General features: G+C 34.0%; 1 protein-coding gene across 1 annotated transcript in view; it reads right to left on the bottom strand.

Moving 5' to 3' along the window:
- Positions 1-22,882, bottom strand: part of LOC126885948 (proton-coupled amino acid transporter 1-like) — a 575,934-nt gene that overhangs the window by 127,970 nt on the left and 425,082 nt on the right. The window contains exon 3 of the mRNA XM_050652772.1: positions 2,738-2,878. Within this exon, the coding sequence (XP_050508729.1) occupies positions 2,738-2,878 (141 nt within the window). The remainder of the gene's footprint in view (positions 1-2,737; positions 2,879-22,882) is intronic.

The raw sequence follows: 22,882 nt of genomic DNA, 5'->3' as shown, positions 1-22,882 counted from the left end.
GTTTAGTTTCTCTTTTTACTTCGATGTCCAGAACAAGCAGCTTATGTTGTTGGCTTATTGTCTCACTAATTATTACCTTACAGTCCTTGCATTCACGTATGTTTTCTGTCCTTATCATGAAGTAGTCTATTTGGGATTGATGTTGTCCGCTTTTGTAGGTAATAAGTTGAGTTTCTCTCTTTTTAAAGAATGTGTTAACAATCGCCATATTAAATGCTGTTGCTAATTCTAGCATGTCATCTCCAGCTTCATTTCTAGTTCCAAAGCCTAATCCCCCATGTATTGTTTCATATCCTGTCTTGACTTGGCCCAGACAGGATATGAAACAATACATGGGGGATTAGGCTTTGGAACTAGAAATGAAGCTGGAGACGTCTACTTCTTCTCCTATACCTCATAAAATCAAAAACCAATAGCAAAGAAAACCTAAAGTCACAGCATCTACTTCTCTTCACTTTTATTAACCTATCACCTAATTAAAAATACCCGAGGCCATACTGTATTCTACCAATAATGTATTGCACCATACATAGTAAACTAGATTACAAAGAAATAAATGTAAAACAAATATTCGAAAAATCTCTTCAGTACCTCATCGTTCCATATTTATATTTACCCTGCAGATCTAAAACAGGCATTCTATATACATAGTAAAGCTAAAGGATATACAGAACCGAGTTAATACTAATTATTAAATGCTCTTGTTATGATTAAGCCCAATACTAACAATAATTGGCAGTTGTATAGTATACTTTTTCAACAAATTTCCTTATTTTTGATAATGATTTCCGGAGTGAAAATCTAAACGTCAAGTATTTTTTAGGCTTTAGAGGCCCTTGGCTTTGTAGGTAAAATATGTAGATAATTGAATGGTGGGCTACAACGACGTTGTAAGCGACAGATTGGGTCAAAGTGAGGTTTTAATGCAATATTATTGTATATCCAATGACCAATGCGAGCATCTTTCAATCAGGCTAAAAACATTTTACCTTCCCCGAGTTTTTCGTACCGCAATATTGGTATCCGTATTATCATAAATGGCTTGTCAATAAGTTTTTTCCATCTCCTGTATAATCTTAATTCTGTCGCTTACAACATTGTTGTAGCCCACCATTCAATTGTCATTACAACCTAACTGTGGCAAATCCCATACAAACATAACATTTAACTTAAACATGCCACAAGTTAACAGTTTAAGAACCCAACTAATTATTAACTTGTTGAACCGAATACCAGCTACAACGGGGTATATACTATGAAAAACAAAAACACGTATATACAAATAGAAGGGAAAAGCTCCAAAGTGACGACATAATGAAATTAACAAATAAAAAAAGAAACTGAATCGAGAATGTTCAGCAGAATTGCCACATATACAGTGGCCATTATATTACGAAATATCATCCCAGACGTACGAAGACCTATTAAACGATTTCCAAATAGACAAAAACAGTGTAATTGCCAATCAACATCATAGTTAAAGCTATAACTAAACCAAAACTGAATACCGTCCTCTACAAGATGATTATAATCATGGTTGTACTTTTCTTCGCAGATATAGGACAGTGAGTTATTAGTTGTTTAAATAAAAAACGATTTTAACGGAAAATGCTTAAAATCTCTTGTTTTTTACAATGAAGAAACTTGAAACTTTTACAGATTGTAGCTAATTATATGAACTATACATAATTTCACTATTTGCGTTAATTGTTTACGTTTTGCTTCATAAATAAACAATAAAGTTTCAATTGTTTTGCCGATTCCGACTACTTTTCATGTTTATACATCATAATATGTTTTATACATATTTTAATAAACATGACGATATATTTTAATGTTTGAAAAGTGGAAGACTAAAAAGGAAATAAATATGAAAAAATATTTTTAAGAAACGCTTTTCTTTAGTTACGAATGAATAAAGTTAAACATATAAAAAAATCAACTAAAAAGCAAAATAATTGATGAATTCGACCGTTACTTGATGGAAGTTCATTTTATCTAACAATAAAACACTGAAAACGTTAGTTTTCTATACTTCCACAAAATTTATTACAACTAAGTGACTACAGACTACAGCTGTTTCGGCAGAGTGCCTTTCTCAAGTGATATAGTTTACAATGTGTTTGCCTTTTTAAGTCTTTAACTGAAGAGGTTGAGGTGTGGGGAGCTGTTTGTCTCGAGTTCGTCATTCAGAATTATATCCGTATTTTTCAATTTATTAATTTTCATAGCTATAGCTATAGCTATCTTTTTTAGAATCTATGGAAATTAATAAATTGAAAAATACGGATATAATTCTGAATGACCAACTCGAGACAAACAGCTCCCCACTCCTCAACCTCTTCAGTTAAAGACTTAAAAAGGCAAACACATTGTAAACTATATCACTTGAGAAAGGCACTCTGCCGAAACAGCTGTAGTCACTTAGTTGTAATAAATTTTGTGGAAGTATAGAAAACTAACGTTTTCAGTGTTTTATTGTTAGATAAAAAACAAAAAATTTAAAAAATATAACACATTCGTTAAAGAAAAGCGTGGTGAGAAAACTGTTTATTCGATGAAGATGCTTTTCTTTAACGAATGTGTTAGATTTTCAATTTTTTTTTTATTTTTGGCGCTTTAGTTGATTTTTTTATAATATTTATGTTTAATTTTAGTCACTCGTAATTAAAGAAAAGCGTTACTTAAAAATATTTTTTTCATATTTTTATTTAATATATATTTGACAATAACTTACGAAGTTGGATGTTCCACTGAAATTCCATGTCCATGTCCTCCCCCGCCTTTTCCTTCTGCTCCTGATGTAGAGTTTTTTTTCTTAGTTTCTGAAGGATTTAAAATTAGATCTGTTGACTGAAACATCACTCCGTTACTTTGGCTAAAACAAAAACGCAAATTATTAGTAAAGCCTAAATATTTCGATCCAGACACTGTTTTCCAGAAACATAAGATCAAAATAAACATTTCTAGGTAATAAGTCTATATTTGTTGACAGCACACATGATCACACCAATATTTCGTATGTACAAAATTAAGAGGATTTGAAGTTTTGTACCATGAATTACATTGACAGCGCTTAATAAATCTCACAGAAAATATAAACTGAATTGAGGTTAAATCTAAAGTTCACAAATTCTACTTAAATGTCACGTTTATCACAGTAGGCAACAACTTTTTTGAAACAATTAACATACTAATACTGACCATGTAATGAAGTATACAATATAAATCATTAAATTTAAATCTGCGATGCTCAAACAATTAGTTAAACGACAGTTATTTATTTATTAATTTATTAATGATTAGTTAATTATTTTGATAGATAAAGATAAAGATAGCATTTATTGTTCTGTTTTTGTTATTTTTCTATATTTAAATCATTGTTCTATTGTTACTTGCTATATTCCGAAATTATTCCAAAAGTACCTAAAAAAGATAAGGAGAGCAAATGCATAATCATAAAGACACACTGAGTGCCATTCCATCAATAAAGAAGACATACTGATTGGCATTCAAGAGAGGATATGAAAAACTACAGGGAGGACTATGTTAAGTTAGGTTCAATATACTATAAGTATTAGCTTAACCACCTTCCCAGTCGACCTTCTTCTTATTAAAGTTCCCTCTCCTCAATGTAGGTTGGCTACTACAAATTGAAAACTCTTTTCTGTCTTCAGCTGTTCTTATTAGCTGTTCAAAATTTAGCCCTGTCCATTGTTGGATGTTTCTTATCCACGATACTCTTTTCCTTCCTAGTCCTCTCTTTTTCTTAATCTTTCCTTTCACTATTAGTTGAGCATATTGGTAGTTATTATTTCTCAGTATGTGGCCTAGGTATGATGTTTTTCTAACGTTCACTGTTTTTAAAAGTTCTCTTTCCTTATATATTCTATGCAGCACTTCTTCGTTTGAGGTTTGCGATGTCCATGAAATTTTGAGGATTTTCCGGAAGTTCCACATTCCAAAGGCTTCCAATTTATTTATGGTTGATATTTTAAGGGCCCATTCGACGTAGTCGAATTTCGGGTTTTATTTGAAAATCACAAAGCAGTTTTTTGCTTTTTTCGAAAGATTTTCTGGCCTTTTCTATTTTCGACCTTATTTTTAGATCAGGATTTAGGCTGTTACCGATCCAGCATCCCAAGTAGTTAAAGTAGTTAAATCTATTTACCTGTTTTAATATGTGTCCGTTTGTGCAAGGTTGAGGTACATTTTGGGTTTTTCTAATTGACATTACTTTGGTTTTTTTAATGTTTATTTTCATACCAAATTGCTCACAGTTCGACTTGGTCTTGTCGAAAAGTCGTTGTAGACCAAAATCGGAATCCTCAATCAACACCGTGTTATCTGCGTATGTGAAGCTGTTGATATTTACGCCATTCACCTCCTTGACTCCATCCTTGGAATCCTTCAGTGCCCCTTTAAATAGAAATTCGGAGTAAAGTATAAACAGTAGGGATAACAGAACACATATGCTTGTCTAACTCCCCTCCTAATTTCTACTTCTGCGGATATGGAACCTTTGATCCTAACTCTGGAATTTTGGTTCCAGTACAAGTTTTTTAGTAATTTGATGTCTTTTCCATCTAAACCGACTTCTTCTTTCAAATGTTCTAATAGTAGGTCGTATCTTACTCTATCAAATGCTTTTTAAAAGTCTATAAAGCATATAAACATATCTTTTTGCTGGTCGGCTTAAGAGGTCTATTGTGACTGATCTCCAGGTTAGAGTTGTTCCTTCTGCCCAACCTGTTTAACAAAGTATATTATGTCCTTAAACATCAATTTACACGTAAATAATAAGACGATATAACGAGTTCAGAATTATAACTATTTAGGGACAAATATTACTGAAATAAATGATTATACCAAAGAAATCAGAGTTACGATAGAAAAAGCTAGAAGTGCATTCGATAATAAATATAAAACAAATATTATGTAGTAGAGACCTCAGCCTAAATCTTAAAAAACGAGTAGTAAAGTGTTATGTATTTTCTGTTCTTTTGTATGGTGTCGAGACATGGACTCTTAATAAACAATTTCTCAATAGATTGGAAGCATTTGAAATGTGGACATATCGAATAATGCTGAGAATCTCCTGGACAGACAGAATAACCAATGAAGGAGTACTATGAAGAATAAAGGACAGCAGGGAGATACTGGATTCCATCAAAATAAGAAAATTACAATATGTGGCTTATATAACACGTACTGGCAGATATGAACTCCTAAAATTAATTATGCAGGGAAAGATTCAAGGAAGGCGCAGCATAGGTAGAAGAAAAATGTCCTGGCTGAGAATCAGAGGATGGTTTGGATGCAGCTCAACTGAACTCTTTCAGGATGTAGTGTCAAAAGCTAGAATAGCAATGATGATTGCCAACCTTCGTATCAGAGATGGCATGTAAAGAAAAAAAATTACGGCCTTAGGTGAGACTTCAACAAAGTCCTAAGTTTTGAGTTGATAATGCACAAATGTATACGATAATTCGCAAATCATTCCTAGTCATATCTGGTGGATCGTTGGATCTCTTCTTCGAAGGTTCTTGTATAAAAACCTTCGAATATTTGAGACCCATTTGTTCATACCAGTGGTTAAGTTTCATCCGTTCCACCTGATATTGTTATTTTGACTGTGCTTCCTGCATATAGGTTCTGTAGTTGACATAGCAAGTTAATATGCTGGAATTATCGCCAGCATTATCGCCGGTCCGGAACAAGAATGACGTAACTGCAAATTTTGTCAATACCTATTTAATGCGTAAATAACTTCTTAAATTCTGTGTATAGATGATACAAAAGCAACAGAACTGTAACTATATGCTGAGCCACTACAGGGTAGTTGCGTCGTTATTGAAATACGCACCATTTTATACCTTGTTTCAGATGAATAATGACGCAACTGTAAATAACGTTGAAAATGGGGGGATTAAATTAAGATAATGAAATTCGGACCAATACGGATGAAAATAAAAGCCATCGCTCTAAGAATAAACAGCATACTAAATATTTCAAAATCGTTTCTTTGTACAGAAAAATTTTAAGATTAAGAATGACGCAAATGTAGATAGGGTTGAAAATGGGGGGATTAAATTAAGATACTGAAATTCGAACCAATAGGCATGAAACTAAAAGCGATGATTGTAAGAATAAACGCCATACCGATGCTCCAGACGGTTACTCTTTATTTAGTCACTATTTTAAATATTTAAAATTTTTTAGATGAATAATGACGCAACTGTAGGTAGAGTTAAAAATGGGGGGATTAGCCTTCTTCTTCAGCCTTCAGTAATCCAACTTTGGACATAGGCCTCCCCCAATTCAATCCATTGTTGTATATTTTGCGCCACCTGTTTCCAGTTGTGTCCTCCAAACTTATTTATGTCATCGGCCCATCTCATTTGTGGCCTTCCTCTACCTCGTTTTCCTAACCACGGTCTCCATTGTTATATTTCGTGATTCCATCTCTTATCCTTGAGTCGGGCATTGTGTCCTGCGAAGCTCCATTTTAATTTTGCAACATATGCTCCTGCATCTTTTACTTTGGTCTTGCTTCTAATCCATGTATTACATACATGGGGATTAAATTAGGATAATGAAAATTAGGATATTTATTTCTAAATACATGGGGATTAAATTAGGATAATGAAATTCGAACCAATAGGGATAAAAATAAAAGTCATTGTAAGAATAAACGTCATACCGATGCTCCTGGACGATTACTCCTCCTGAAAAATTTGCTGTCCTGAAAAATTTGGCCCTTTGCAGTTACGTCATTCTTGTTCCGGACCGGCGAATAACGATTATTAACATATTATTTCAAAAGAGAGAAAGTCAACTTACCACTTACCACATACAAAATTTATAAAATTTACTTGGGCTAGCAATCACAGCAGAAAGCTAAAATAAACCAAAGTAACGGAGAAGGATAAAATCATTCAAGTGGTGGATGTAAAAAGATGAGAAATAAGGGCCAAAATGGTAGACAAAATGTGCAGGGATATGAAAGGAAGTCCCAATACAGTTTGAAGGAATGTGGTCAGCATTATTAGAGATGCAGGTATTGGCACACTTGGTAAAACCACAGGAAAGAAGTTTGAGAATAAACAGATCTGCTGGGGGTCAAACAAAGTTCTAGAAAAGATAAAGCCGAAGAAATACTATGTAAATAAACTAGCGAGAAAATAGATCGGACACAGGTTTTTAAAACTATAATACTATAAATTTCAATTTTGTCATCAGTACTTAATGTTGCTGGCATTTCTACTAAATGTTATAATACTCTCAAGCAAATTTCGCTAAATACGTACAACTTATGTTTTGAAGGTCAATGTCAAACATTTCTGGCCAGAGCATCCTATACAATAATTACAGTTAAATTTTCATTATTATTGTATAATATATTTCGTGAAATAAAAAATATACTGTAAATGAATCCAACTGCATATTTGAATAACATTTTTAATTCCGAACGACCTTTCATAATAAACATTTTCAATATTGTGAAAGATATTGTGAAAGGACGTTATCCATTTATTTTACGCAAGAGAAGTACCTCTAGGAATAATTAAAACGATCGAAAATATCTACCAGAACAACACAATAAAAGTAAAAGTAGATGAAGAACTAACTGACCCAATTGAAGCTGGCAATGCGATAAAACAGGGAGATTCGCTGAGTCCTCTATTGTTCAACGTGATCATGGACGAAATAATAAAAAAACGTAAGACCAAAAAAATTATACCAAATGGGAGAAAAACAACTTAAAATAATCTGCTATGCAGACGACGCAATACTAATCTCTCAAAGTGAAGATGATTTACAACGTATCCTGCACGAATTTCATCCTCCGTTAGTCGCGCGGTCTACGATCGTAGACCACTGTTCTTTAATTGGTCACCAATTGCAGAAAACTGCACAGACGTCCCCATCCCGCTTAGTAGCTGTCACTAATACTTCCAACTTACTCTTACTCTTCAGTTTGCTAAACGCCGCCGATCTGTTTGCATTATTTTTTTTACCATTATTCAAAGAGCACTGGTCTACAACCGTAGACTGCGCGACCAAACGTGCTCCAGTTTTTAGTTGTATATAAAGCTAATATATAGCCTGCTGTGTATATAAAGCTAATCATATAAATGAAAAAGTTTCAAGAAGCGACTTCATTGAAAACTTAGCATGGGAAACTAATCAAACCCCAAATTGAATATGGATCAACTATATCTTCCCTGCTAAGAGAACTTAGACAACGAGCTCGCGTACTGCTCGGAGTTCAAGAAGTCGTACCCCCTCCCCCTAATATTTCAACAAATTACGCGGGACGATGTTGTATTTGTCCACGAATTCGCAATAAGTCAACAATATCATGCCAAAGATGTGACAAAGTACCCCGCACAAACCTTATGGAAATTAGGTCCCAGTGGATTTAGTTCATACTTAAGGAAAATACCCTTTGAAGCATCCTGATAAAAAGTTCTCATGGACACATCTCGATCGTATGAAGGATTTTCAAGATATAGAGGCACATACTCGAAAAATTATAAGATTTACCGGGTATTCCAATTCCCTGAGTTACTGGTTATGTGGCAACATGTAGAAGTTTGGATTAAATAAAAGTACTAGTAGTCTATGAGTTTTGTGTATATCCAATGGCGACCTTTACTTTGACCTTGACCTTCAACGGACGTCATCTTCTAGAGTTTCGAGGGTTTTCAGCATTAAATTGATATAAACAGATTACTCATGGGTTTTTGGGATCGCTAAACACGAATAAGCCATCATAATTGACCTCCGGAGAACGTGGTGGCCAGGGCCACTATAATGGACGTCATCTTTTAGAGTTTCGATGGTTTTCGGCATTTAATTGATGCAAATGAATTACTGGACGGTTTTTTGAGGTCGCTAAGCACGAATATGCCACCAGAACCGACTCCCGGACACCATGCGACTAACGTAGGGTTAATATAACCGCTAGAAAATTTAGGGGTCCGGACAAATAATCCCCGGACAAATAATCCAGGACAAAAAATCCCCACAAATTATCTTTGGACAAAAAATCCCCGGACAAAAAATCCCCGGACAAATAATCCCTGGCCAAAAAATTCCCACAAAAAATCCCGGGCAAATAATCCCCACAATTTTTTTGGACAAAATATCTCCACAAAAAATCCCGGACAAAAAATCCCCAGGAAATATTTGCTGCCGAATAGTTCTCTAAAAGTTTTCCCGAAATTTTACTAAATTTCAAATTCCAATTTCATGCCAAAAACTTCAAATTATACATGCCAAAAAATGTGAGTTATTAAAAATCGTGGAAGATATGGGGAATGAGCTAAGGCTGTGGAAATTACGTTGTAATTATTTGCTTAAATCTTTTGCTCACTCTGCTTTAAATAACATGTTCAAAACATGGCCTATTATCTGTATGGTTTCATATATTCAAAGCTTTTGTAATATTACGAATGTTTAGCTTTGCTATGAAAACGCAGAACACAGGTTTTTGACATAGCTTAAAAGGATTTGAAACAGGTTTTTGAAATGTTGTTTGCATTAATTGAAACTGATGACTAAATATTTTTCGGTATTACTAAAAATATTACTACCATACGCCGAACAAATAGTTGGTGACTACCAGTGTGATTTCAGACCTGGAAGATCGATTGTTGATCAAATATTTACTATTAGACAAATGCTTGAAAGGATTGGGAGTATAATCAAGACGTGCATCAGATCGTAATAAATTCCAAACAGGCTTATGATTAAAAATTAATCGTCCAACACTATATGGAATACAATTTTTACGTACGCCAAGCTCGACCAAAATGGCCGAGCTGGACGTACCCAAGAAACTAACTGCGGTAACGCAGATGTATGTAACTCCTTTGCACAAGCTAGAATAGGGGGTAAATAGCAAACGCTGTTTTTTAGAATATGTCATGCGAAAAATTTATCCAAAAATCAAACCAGACATAGCTGCTCGGGGAAAGGCCAGAAGGGAGAAGGTCTGTAGGATGGCCTAGAAAAAGGTGGAAAAATGCAGTGAGAAAATGGGAGTGAGATAATGGGAAATAGTGGCACAGGAGCGACAAACATGGAAGGCAATAGTAAACGCGGCAAAGACTCTCGAAGAGTTATAACGACATTGATGATAATGACGACTAAATATTTTTGACGTTAAATTTATCAATATTATCGTTTTCAAGACCAGCAGTTATCATCACAAACACGCAATGTTTGGAACATCGTTATTCAAAGCAGAGTGGGCAAAATATTTAAGCGAATAATTACAACATGATTCCCACAGTCTTAGCTTATTCCCCATATCCAAAACTCACACTCTTTTATCATGTAAAATTTGAACTTTTCGATATGGAATTGGAATTCGAAATTTGGTAATCGAAATTACAATTCATGCTTAATCTTAATTGTTATTAAATTATTTTCGTGCCGAAAAGAGGTTTCATGGCCATTGCTATCTATTAGTGATGTTGATTATAGTTACTTTCGAATATTCATTACAAATCGTTACTTTTATATAAAGTAATCATTTACAGTATTCGTTACCTTGATTACTTTGTTTACTTTTGTTGCTTTTGTATTTGAGTACCAGTAATCATATCGAGAATCGCATTTTTCAGTACATATATTTTGTATTAGTATTAGTTATTAGTAGGATACTTTGATTACTTTTGTATTTGAGTACCGGTAATGATATCGAGAATCGCATTTCTCAATATCTCGTATAACACGATCTTCCAGTACGAAAACCCTGTCGTTCATCTGCTGAGCTTATTCTCTGATTCATTATGTATTGTAAAAATTTAGTTGTAAGTTTTATGGTAGTTGACACCTCTGTAGTTTTCTGGCTGCTTTTTATATCTTTTTTGAATAGTAGAATTAGTTCGCTTGTTCTCCATCCTTCCGGTATTTTATTGTGTTTCGAGTAATCTGTTTCCATCAATAAAGTGCCAAAAACAAACTCTCGAAACTAGATGACATACCTTAGCAGTAGCCCTAGGCACCCAGGTGCTTCGGAGGTCGGTTCTGATTGCATATTCGTGTTCAGTGACCCAAATACTCCAAAATAAGAAAATCGGGCCCTTAATACGGATTTTAACATGTTCATGCATTTTTCGATGCGTTTTATACACTTTAAAATGTAATTATGCATTTCCACCCATTTTTCTATTGTAGCCTTTTTCCAGACGTCATCCTAATCCTAAATACCTACAATGCAAAAAGTTGCAAGTCTCTATGTACTAGTATGTACCTACTATATTTAAAAATAGTTTTATTTCTGTGTTTTTAGTCTTAAATGCCCTGGTCTAATAAAAACAATGCCATACCTACATGTAAAATTAAAGTTGATGATCATGGTCTAGAAATATTTGATGGATTCGACCGTTACTTGATGGAAGTTCATTTTATCTAACAATAAAGAAATCTAAATTTTAGAATCTATGGAAATTAATAAACTGAAAAATACAGATATAATTCTGAATGACCAACTCGAGACAAACAGCTCCCCACTCCTCAACCTCTTCAGTTGAAGACTTAAAAAGGCAAACACATTGTAAACTATATCAAATACATTGCACAATTATACCTGTTCGTCCCAAGAAAATAGCCGCAACTATTTTCTCCACTCGAACGCTCACTGTCCACGCTGCGCTCAAAGCCACCTCCTGACCGCCGACGAGGGACGCAGGTTCGCCTGTCGTTGTACAATGGTTTCTAGGGAGACTGGTCGAGAGCAAAGCACGGACAGTACACGTAAATGTCTATGGAACCAACAACAACCCACCAAACTTTCTTCTCTGTTGTCTTCTTAGCCTTCTGGACACCACCGTCCGGCATAACCAAGGATCCAAGAACACCAGGACACGGCGCTTGCCCCAGTGTGTTTTTCGGACTGTTTGCTTTTGCTGCCAACACTAAACATTCACCACAAACCCTGAAGAGGACAAAATCCTAAACAGGGACACACATTGTTCGCATTTCTTCTAAAGCATTTTTCTACACAAGCAAATCAAACAATGAGATGATGTAAACTATATCACTTGAGAAAGGCACTTCGCCGAAACAGCTGTAGTCACTTAGTTATAATAAATTTTGTGGAAGTATAGAAAACAAACGTTTTCAGTGTTTTATTGTTAGACTCTAGAAATATTATCATTTCTACATTTTTTCAGGTCAATCTAAGCCTTTTTTTAGGCCTGATAAGAATAGTGTGTATTTATTATTAAAATCTAATGTGTTGCATTTTTATTTTCAAAGGAACGAACATCTGAAATTCTGTGAATTATCTACCTCGAGAAATCGTATAGACATCAGTTTCTGGGTGCATGCTTTGTTAAATGATATACCTCCCTCTGTTTTAGCTACTTCTCAGTAGGCCAGGGTAATAAGACAAAAATATACCCTGTTCGTGACACTACAGCAGCCAGGGTACTGAAACGTTTTTTCGACAAGTAATACCTATAGGAACAAATTGTAACTATTTCCTGCGTAGGATCTGGCGGCCATTTTTATTTATAAACAATTAACTGTCAAAAAATGACTTTTTCCCATTTTTTTTCAAATCAATGGAAAACAGTGAAACTTATGCGTTTTTTAGTACAAATATCTTTGAGATTATGGAAAAAGCTTTAAAATGACATATTACAAAGTTTGATACACTCATTTATTGTTAATATAATTGCGAAAAAAGGTCGGAATTGCAAAAAAAAATATTTTCGCAATAACTGTTGTAAAAATTAGTGTACAGATTTGAAATTTTTATCAAATGAGGGTTCTTTAATGCTTAATATGTGATAAAAATTTCAAAGCGATTGATTCCATTGTTTAAATTTTATTCGATTTGTTTATCCCAGAGAGCATTTTTTTGCAATAACATAAGTCAGAAAAAGATGACGTTAGAACCATTTCACAGGTGTCAAATGGAAGAGCATGAGCTATGTTTTCAACTTGGTTTAAAAAAATCGAATAAAAAATGCATTTATTAGTAATAAATAATTATGCAAAAGTATCGTAAATCTTTCCTTATAAACTTTTTGGATAACTTTTTCCAAAAAAATTAACTTTTTTACCCTGTTTTAAGTGCACAACTACCAAGTAATGTTATTTATATCATAATTGATAAAAATTTTTAATAAATATATATAATTTCTTATATAACAAAATAAAAAGTTTATAAGGAAAGATTTATGATACTTTTGCATAATTATTTATTACTAATAATTACACTTTTTATTCGCTTTTTTTAAACCAAGCTAAAAATATAGCTCCTGCTCTTTCATTTGACACCTGTGGAATGGTTCTAACGTCATTTTTTTCTGACTTATGTTATTGCAAAAAAATGCTCTCTGGGATAAACAATTTGAATAAAATTTAAACAATTCAATGAATCGCTTTGAAATTTTTATCACATATTAAGCACCAAAGAACCCTTATATGACAAAAATTTCAAAGCTGTACACTAATTTTTACAATAGATATTGCGAAATTAATTTTTTTTGCAATTCCGGCCTTTTTTCGCAATTATATTAACAATAAGTGAGTATATCAAACTTTGTAATACGTCATTTAAAGCTTTTTCCATAATCTCAAAGATATTTGTACTAAGAAAACCATAAGTTTCATTGTTTTCCATTGATTTGAAAAAAAATGGGCAAAATACCATTTTTTGACACTTAATTGTTTATAAATAAAAATGGCCGCCAGATCCTACGCAGGAAATAGTTACAATTTGCTCTTATAGGTATTACCTTTCGTAAAAACGCTTCAGTACCCTGGCTTCTCGAGTGTCATGAGAAAAACCTTATTACCCTGGACTACAGCGCTGTAATCCTGTAAAACTCTTCACAGCCTTCGCCCTTCATAGATAAAATTTTAGTTAACTGTACTGATACCGAACACTCGTGGAATACCTGCCCGAGTCCGATATCAACCGATTGTAGATATAATACTCAAATAGGTACTCGCTTTGATACGATTGGTACGAATTAACGAAGTAATCAGAGTAATCAAAGTAACGATTTGCCTCTCTCTATAGTAATCGTTACTTTCGGTATTCGTAAGTAACGAGTACTTTGTTACGAATAGATACTTTTTCAACATCACTACTATCAATAACTCTCATACACTGAGGCTGAAAAACATTTGCATCGATTGCATTTACGGAAAAACTTTTAGAAAACTATTCGGCAGCAAATATTTCTTGGGGATGTTTTGTCCGGGATTTTTTGTGTGGATATTTTGTCCAAAAATATTTGTGGGGATTATTGGTCCGGGATTTTTTGTGGGGATTTTTTGTCCGGGGATTATTTGTCCAGGGATTTTTGTCCGGGGATTTTTTGTCCAGGGATAATTTGTGTGGATTTTTTGTGCGGGATTATTTGTTCTAGCTTCAAAATTTAACATGTTAATTACCCCAAAAAAGACTAAATAATAGAACAAGTCATGGAGTTTAAACATTTTGACACAACACTATCTAGCTACAGAAAGCTCGAAACAGAAGTGAAAGATCAAGTGAATAAAGCAAACAGAGCCGCAGGTTGCCTGAATGAAACAATATGGAGAAATAATAACATCGGAAAAGAAGTGAAAGGCAGAATTTACAAAACAGTCATCAGATCAATAATGACATACGCGGCAGAAACACGACCTGATACAGAAAGGACAAAAAGAATGCTAGAAACAGCAGAGATGAAAACACTGCCAAAAATCGATGGTAAGACACTGTTTGATAGAGCTAGAAGTGCAGATATACGACGGAGATGCAAGTTAAACAACATTAATAACTGGTCGAAAAACAGAAGACTGGAATGGAATGACCACATAAGCCGAATGACAACAAATAGAGTAGTAAGGACGGCGAGAGACGGTTCCCCAATAGGAAGACAATCAGTGGGAAGACCACGAAAAAGATGGAACGACAACTTACTCTACACACATTGAAAAACAGACAGAGTCATGTCTACATAAAAAGACAAAGAAGAAGAAGAAGAATATTGTGAAAGGTAAAGGTATTTTACTCTACAGCGCTATTAATATTTTTTACATAACTCGTAAAAAATTGATAAAATCTTAGGTCTTAGACCATGCAGAGCTTTTTATGAAGAATAACTTTTTTCGTAAAATTGATAATAAAAGTGTTATCACATTTTTGTAATAAATAAACAAGAATTAAAAACCGCTAAACGCCGTAAAAATGAGTGGCACATACAATATTCCAGCTACAAAAGATCAGATATGAATATTACGTGGCGCTAAAATGTATTTTCATTTTGATGCAAAACAAAATTCTAGTTAAGTATATTTTAAAAGATTTTTTCATAATATTTGCTCAATTTGAAGTAAAACGCGCCACAAAAGAGTAACTTTAATACAGTTTGAATTTTGAAACCCTTTTGTGGCGCGTTTACTTCAAATTTAGCAAATATTCTGCAAAAATCTTTTAAAATAAAACTAGAATTTTGTTTGGATTAAAATGAAAATACATTTTGACGCCACGTAATATTCATATCAGATCTTTTGTAGCTGGAATATTGTATACGCCACTCATTTCTACGGCGTTTAGCGGTTTTTTATTATTGTATCAGGAGTTTTTCAAAGTTATTTATAAATTAAATGTATGAAGTTGAACGCAATGTGTCTCGATTACACGTTAAGCTTTATAAATGGTCGCCTTTGTCGCAATATTTCCCAAATGATCTAGTGTCCATCGAATGTACACTAGATTTTTTTTTCTATTCGAAATAGATTGAAAAAAAAATATTGGGATGGCCGGTAAATGAACTCGGATTGCCCGTTGCCAGATCAAATTAAGCGTCGTAACCATTACAACTACATAAACCATTTCGGGAATAATCGTTAATTATTGGATTATACTTTTGCAGCTTAAAACTTCTTAACGGCTTAACCGATTTTGATCACTAAACATGTGTTTGAAACGTATTGATAAGTAGTATCTGATGCATCTAATATCAAGTGTGATACCTGAAGCTCTTACAGGAATTATTGAGCTTGAAAAACCGTTTTTCCCATAGGAAATAGATTTTGATCATACTTGTGAGGCCTATAACTTAAAAAAAATCGAATTTTCCCGGATATGGGGTATGCACCGTTACATTCGTCTAGAGTCCTTCTATAAACGCTCAGTTATTGGCGCAATTCGTAGGTTGCAATTTTGAGTAATTGTCGAAAAACCAAAATTTTCAAAGTTTAGTTTTTCAGTTTTTCGGCTATACTGAGCCGTGTGTATGTCTGATCCTAACGGTTTAGACACCATTTAAAAGCTTAACTCAACACTATGCATTTGGTATATTTGCGGTTCTCCTGTCTCTTCTTGAACTGAAGATATATACCCCCCAAAAATATGCCGTTTTATACCTACCAAGTCCTATAGCTGGCTTACGGGTGACCAAAAGTCACAAACTACATCGGTTCTGAATCGGCCCTAACCCCCTCTTCAAACACGGAAAAAAAATCAGATCGGTTTAAGTTTTCCACATACATACATACATACATACATACATACATACATACATACATACATACATACATACATACATACATACATACATACATACATACATACATACATACATACATACATACATACATACATACATACATACATACATACATACATACATACATATTACATACATACATACATATCCACAAACATTATCCCTTTTTCAATAGAAATTGAGTCATATTTCTGGGATCGGTAACTTCTGAATGGTATAAGCATAAGCTATTTTTAAAATTAGACATGCGATGGAAAGGTAATGATCAGTACTATTAGGATCCGCCAAGGTCGGACTTAAATTTTCGAAGTTTTTGGAAGTTTTGGGGAAGAGAACGAAAAACAGACCCTAAATAGGAAGGGCCGTAAAATCCATACCCTTAGACCAAAATGGATGGTTGACATATGAATGAGTGAGTCTTTTCTGAACTTTTAGATGGGAGTTGGCCCAATTCTCAATTCAGTCAGAATTATAAAATCGAAAATTTCGTGTATAATATATATAGTGTCGCGTGTAGGAGGGTGTGGGTGTGCGCCACTGGCGAGAACTACCGTTCTCTGGTAAAATGATGTGTATTTTTTGTACCGGTAATTGGAGAAAAATTTTGCAATTTTTTTTTTAAATAGAAGGATATAATTGTATATTTACACATAGTTTTTAAAATGCAATTATTTAAGAAACTGTAATTTTAAATCTAAAATCAAATATCAGTTAGTTACATAAAATTATAAGCACGGCATGATTACAATATTAATTATCAAGATAGGAATGGGAATTCCACGTCGTATAAGTATATTATATTTTTTTAAATAAGCAGCATATTTTTGCGAACAGTATATCTCAATTTGTTATTGACTTAGGTGGGCAGTATCTTAAAAAACCGTTGAACTTAGATGTTTACCTTGAAAATAAAGAACAGAATAGAAATAATATTCATTTCGTTTTCCATACATCAATATAACGGATACTTAATACACAAAATTGATCATACATACTTATTTATTTTTATATTATAGATATTTAAATCGGACAAGAGGTTTAGGAAATTCGAGATATCAAAAATGACCCATTTTGTGGGGTGGCCGTTTTTTGTGCCGGTCAGTGTACATCCGATTTTGAACCATTTCCACTATTTTAAAGCTATGACTGCCAACGTAGAAATTATGCTTATCTATTATTATGCATATAATTGGAGACCTAATTATGCCATATAATTAGAGTACCTAAATACCACCACTTCGCCTTATAATAAAAGAAAAACTTAAGGGAAAGAGATCGATTGGTCGAAAGAAACTTTTATGGTTGCGTAGTATTAGACAATGGTGTGGTGTGTGGTTCCACAGTAGAAGAATTATTTAGCGCAGCAGCCGATAAAAAAAGATTCCATGAAATTGTAAACATGATGACGGTCAACGTTTGAATACGGACAACGGACACGACACTTACTTAAAGAAGAAGTAACTATGGAAAACGTATAACTATGAATTAAAAATTTTGTAAAACAGTTATTTTGTCGATACCAATTTGATATAGGGAGTTCAAGTGCTCTAATCATACCAATGGTAGGGGAGCAAAGTATGCTAAATGTGCTTTGATGGAATGAGTATGCTCACTAAAGCGCTTTGAGGACCCATTGGGTTGTGAAGAGTTGGTCCTAAAACCAAAAGAGTTAAGTAAAGTTTTTCATTTTAGTGGTGATTTTCCATTTTTAATTTAATTTTTCATTTCCAACAAACCTTGTTTTCAGATTATAGCGCCATCTATTCATAATTCGAAAAAATGTTTCGAATAAAAGTTACTTATTTTTAGGTAAGGAATCCCAATCTGCAATAAAAAGTGGGGCTCCCATTTAAGATTTTAAAGTAACCCCCACCCATTCTCCGTGGGGGGGGGGTCGTGTTTGGTGCCATTCGATAGATTTTTCAAACATATTGAATAAGTGTATTTTTCAGTTTTTCGATCTAATGTTCATTTCGCAAAATATCGCATTATTCGTATTCAAAATATTAAATTTACCCCCTACCCCTCTCCGTGAGAAGTCGTGTTTAGTATTATTTGATAGATTTTTGAAAAATATTGAATAGGTATTTTTTAGTTTTTCGATATGTCTTTCAATTCGCAAAATATTCGCTTTTTTCTTGTGAAACTTTCTCAAACTTCTGAAACTGGGACTCACCCATTTCCTTACGCCCCGCTCAAATCGTCAGATTTTTTTAATATACACTGTTTTGCATGTACTTCACTTACCTTATCTTAATCTGACAATTTGGAGTTTTTCTAAGAATAGATTTTTTTTCGGCCCCCCCTTAACGAACTCCCCTGCATTAAGAGCAAATATATGGTAGGGGTACATTTTCAGGGTAGAAGGTTTCTCCCCATGTAATAATCTGATGCACTGGAGTAACTGCAAAAATCTCAGCTTGGGCTCCCTTACCACAAGAATTATGTCAAAAGTATCAAGATCATCAGAAATTTTTATCCCTGTGCAACGTAGATTACTATAGGTTTGTTCCAACTCGATACAAAACCGTTCTTGAACGGCTACGAATATGCGCAGTAACGAAAAATGTGTTACTGCGCATACATTTTCGTTATTGCGCATGCGCGTAACGATTCAAGAACGGATTTGTACCGAGTTGGAACAAACCTTATAAAGCTTTGGACTATGCGTGCCATAACATTGTTGGAAGCTCACGGTATATTAAAGGAAATAACTAAATTGCACTGGTAATAAAACGTTAGAATTATAATTAATGATCAAATCTCTTATAGCACTAACATAAGTATGTAGAGGAAAAGGCTGTCTTCGTACTGTTCTATTATATAAACTAAAAGGGGTAGTTCCCTGGGTTGGCTGTATACCTTATAGTTAAACAAACTGGAACATGAAGTATAACCACTTTTATGTAAAAGGTATGTTTACTAAAATTTTTAAAAATCCCAATGGATTGAATAAAATGTGTTCATCAGAACGTTTTCGCACCTATCGGTCCATCATCAGTGAATTTGAATACTTGCAAAATAGCCCCAGAACCAAACAATGGTTGTGATTATAAATCAATCTACATAGTGTTAAAATAATATTGTAAAGGCTAAACGGTGATGTTCATGGATATAACCTCTGGGAACATGGTGATACTCTACCCGAGGACCCAATCAACCATCTTAGGTCAACGATGACCATTAAGGTACGATGACTACCTAGGTAGTCATCGTTGACCTAAGATGGTTGATTGGGTCCTCGGGTAGAGTATCACCATGTTCCCAGAGGTTATATCCATGAACATCGGCGTTTAGCCTTTACAATATTATTTTAACACTATGTTTGATTTATAATCACAACCATTGTTTGGTTCTGGGGCTATTTTGCAAGTATTCAAATTCACTGATGATAAACCGATAGGTTCGAAAACGTTCTGATGAACAGATTTTATTCAATCCATTGGGCTTTTTAAAAATTTAGCAAATATACCTTTTACATAGAAGTGGTTTTACTTCATGTTCCAGTTTGTTCTATTATACCTCCTACGCTATTTAACCGGTACTTGGAATTACTATTCAAAAAAGCACTGGTAAAAGTCAATGCTTGATTGATAGTTAATAGCATCAAAATTTTAAGCCAGGTCTTGGAATTACTATTCAAAAAAGCACTGGAAAAAGTCAATCCTTGATTTCAATGCTTTGATAGCATCAAAATTTCAAGCATGAATATAATATACTTTTACGTATGGATTTTATTTAAGTACATTTAAATTTAAACTTAGCGATAAAAAGTAATAGATATAAAATTGTAGAAAATTTAATTTGCTACATTTTATATTTAATTAAATTTTCTGAAAGATTGCTACTTTAGGAGATACAGCGCGAAAGCCCTTTGCACCCCTTTTTCCAATATGGCGGCCGGGGGACAAGGGTGGCGACCCCAAAAACTTGAACTTAAGCTTCTACTGAACCCCTTTACACATTAAAAAAACAAAATTGACTCCTCTATGAAATGCAACCCTAAATGTAACATTTCAATGCACTGGCGGCCCGTGAGGTAGTATCATAGAGCCATGGCACTACCTTGCTAACTATGCAGAAACATATTTTTTATCTTAAAAACATCTTAATGCCTGTTAATTTTTTTTATGATTATTTCTGTATAGCGCAATGCACATCTAACCACCGACTCTGGCCACCCACAGCTGACCGGATAAGGGATGAAGATCATGAAAATCCCGGTGCCGAAAGGTATAGTGGAACGCCAGAAAAGAGATAGATTGTATGAGCATCCTATGTAAGTGACAGAGATAGAGCGGTATTGCACTTTTAATATACGTTTAAATTGGACTCTCCGTGCCAGGCTCGAAATCTCGAAAAGTAGATCTTAAGATACAATGTTTTAGATATATTTCTAGTTTCTTTACGCGTTCGCTTGACGCTATTGTGTTTATTATCTCCTACTACTGTATTGTATATTTGTGTTTATAATCTACTATATTTTTTAATTTGTAATTATTAGTGCGTCGTGGTCGTGGGTGTCGTAGGTATATAAATAAGATTTTGATTATTTTCTACGTTTAATTTATTTATTGACAATGAATCAAATTAGTATATTAAAAAACTCTTTTGGTGGTTTTTCGTTAGAAAAAAAACTTCAAAATAAAGAACTCGGTCGGCCTTTACCCGATTTAAAAATTGAAAAACAAAGTGGAAATGGACAAAAACTTCGCTGTCGTAAGTTTAATAAAACTATTTATGATAAAAATAGCTGGTTGTGTGGTTGCGAACAAACTAATAAACTGTTCTGTTTTGTATGCGTTTTGTTTGGAGGTGACGAGATATGCGATGCAGTTTTGTTGCGAATAAAAACAAGGTTTACCTTCTCCGGACATTTAGTTGCTTCTCATTTATTTATGTCAGAGAAGTTTTATGCTTATAACGATAAGTTCCCCGAATCATTTCTTAATGAAACATGCACACAATTTTTATTTTTAAACAAAACTCGGCTTAAAACTTAATTACAAGTATTGTATCAGCGAGACGAATTAAGTACTACCTCTGGGGCTGTTCCGTTATCAGTTTTATTAAATGATGAAGGTTTAAAATGTACATTTGAAGAAACTGTTAAACTTTTAAGTATATTAATAACCATTCCCATGTCAACATCTGAAGCAGAACGTTGTTTTCAATGCTAAAACGAATTAAGACATTCTTCAGAAATACCATGAAGGAAGAACGACTAAGTGCTTTAGGTATGCTGTCTGCAGAAAGACATTTTGTAAATGGCATTGACAATTTTAATAATAAAGTCATTGAAAACTTTGCCACCAAAAAAAGAAAGAAGGATGGACTTCACATATCGTAAACTTTAACAGTGATATTAAATAACTTTGTGCGTGTCTGTAAATAATAGAATAGTGTTATTTTTATAATTTTCTAAATAGGCTCTAGAGACCAAATCGTAACAACAAACTTCAAGTACATCAGCTGTGGTAGGAAGAATGAAAGATTGACAGCATATGATTAAAGGACGTGGTGGTCGGATGAGTGCGAGAGACGGAAGCTGATGCGTGATGACGAGCGACTGAGAATCGGGCAAAAGAAGGACATCGGGGAGAAATCATGCCCTAATGGGCGATTCCACCCTGATGCCCTAGTATGAGAGGGGTGGGGTTTAGCTGGTCCCGGCTACATCGGAGTTACGGAGGGCAGGGAGGTCCGATTTAGGGCCAAACTGGTCGACGTGACACTGATGAGGTTTCAGCTCAGGAACCCAGCACTGTTGGAAATGTTTACTTCCGACGTCTGTTTGCAGATTCCCCACCTAGTGATAAAAAAAAGTACATCAGCAGTAAATACTGGTGGTAAGTTGAGTTTTTTTATTGTTAATTAGGTACTTAATTTACGGAACTGTTTTGATAAATTTTGGTCAATTTCTTGGCATCCCAAAAATAGTAATATAAGATAAAATATCTGCACCTATTTTTTTTTGTTAATTTCTATTTTATATCCTTTTTGAAAATATCGTGAAACCGTCACTAAAAATTTAGGCAGCTGCCGGGATTCTGGCACTACCTTCCTAAAGTTATACGAGCCGCCACTGTTTCAATGGACTAATAGTCCAAGTTTCTGAAGCGTAGGTGGCGATAGGAAATATTAATGCTCGAACAAGGTGTAATTTTTTGTTTTTTGTACCATAATTTTGTGAGTTTGGCTGTTACCGATCTGGTCATCCTCTACTGTTACTAGTAACGAGCCTAAGTAATAAAATTGTCTGATTACCAATTACCGATTAGTAGCCTAATAAAATAAAAAAGTCAAAATGTAAATTGGTACAGATTAAAACAAATTTTATATCACAG

This window comes from Diabrotica virgifera, chromosome 6 (assembly GCF_917563875.1).
Source record: "Diabrotica virgifera virgifera chromosome 6, PGI_DIABVI_V3a".
NCBI lineage: Eukaryota > Metazoa > Arthropoda > Insecta > Coleoptera > Chrysomelidae > Diabrotica > Diabrotica virgifera.
Note: the sequence above shows the minus strand (reverse complement) of the source record. Positions and strands in the feature narration are given on the sequence as shown.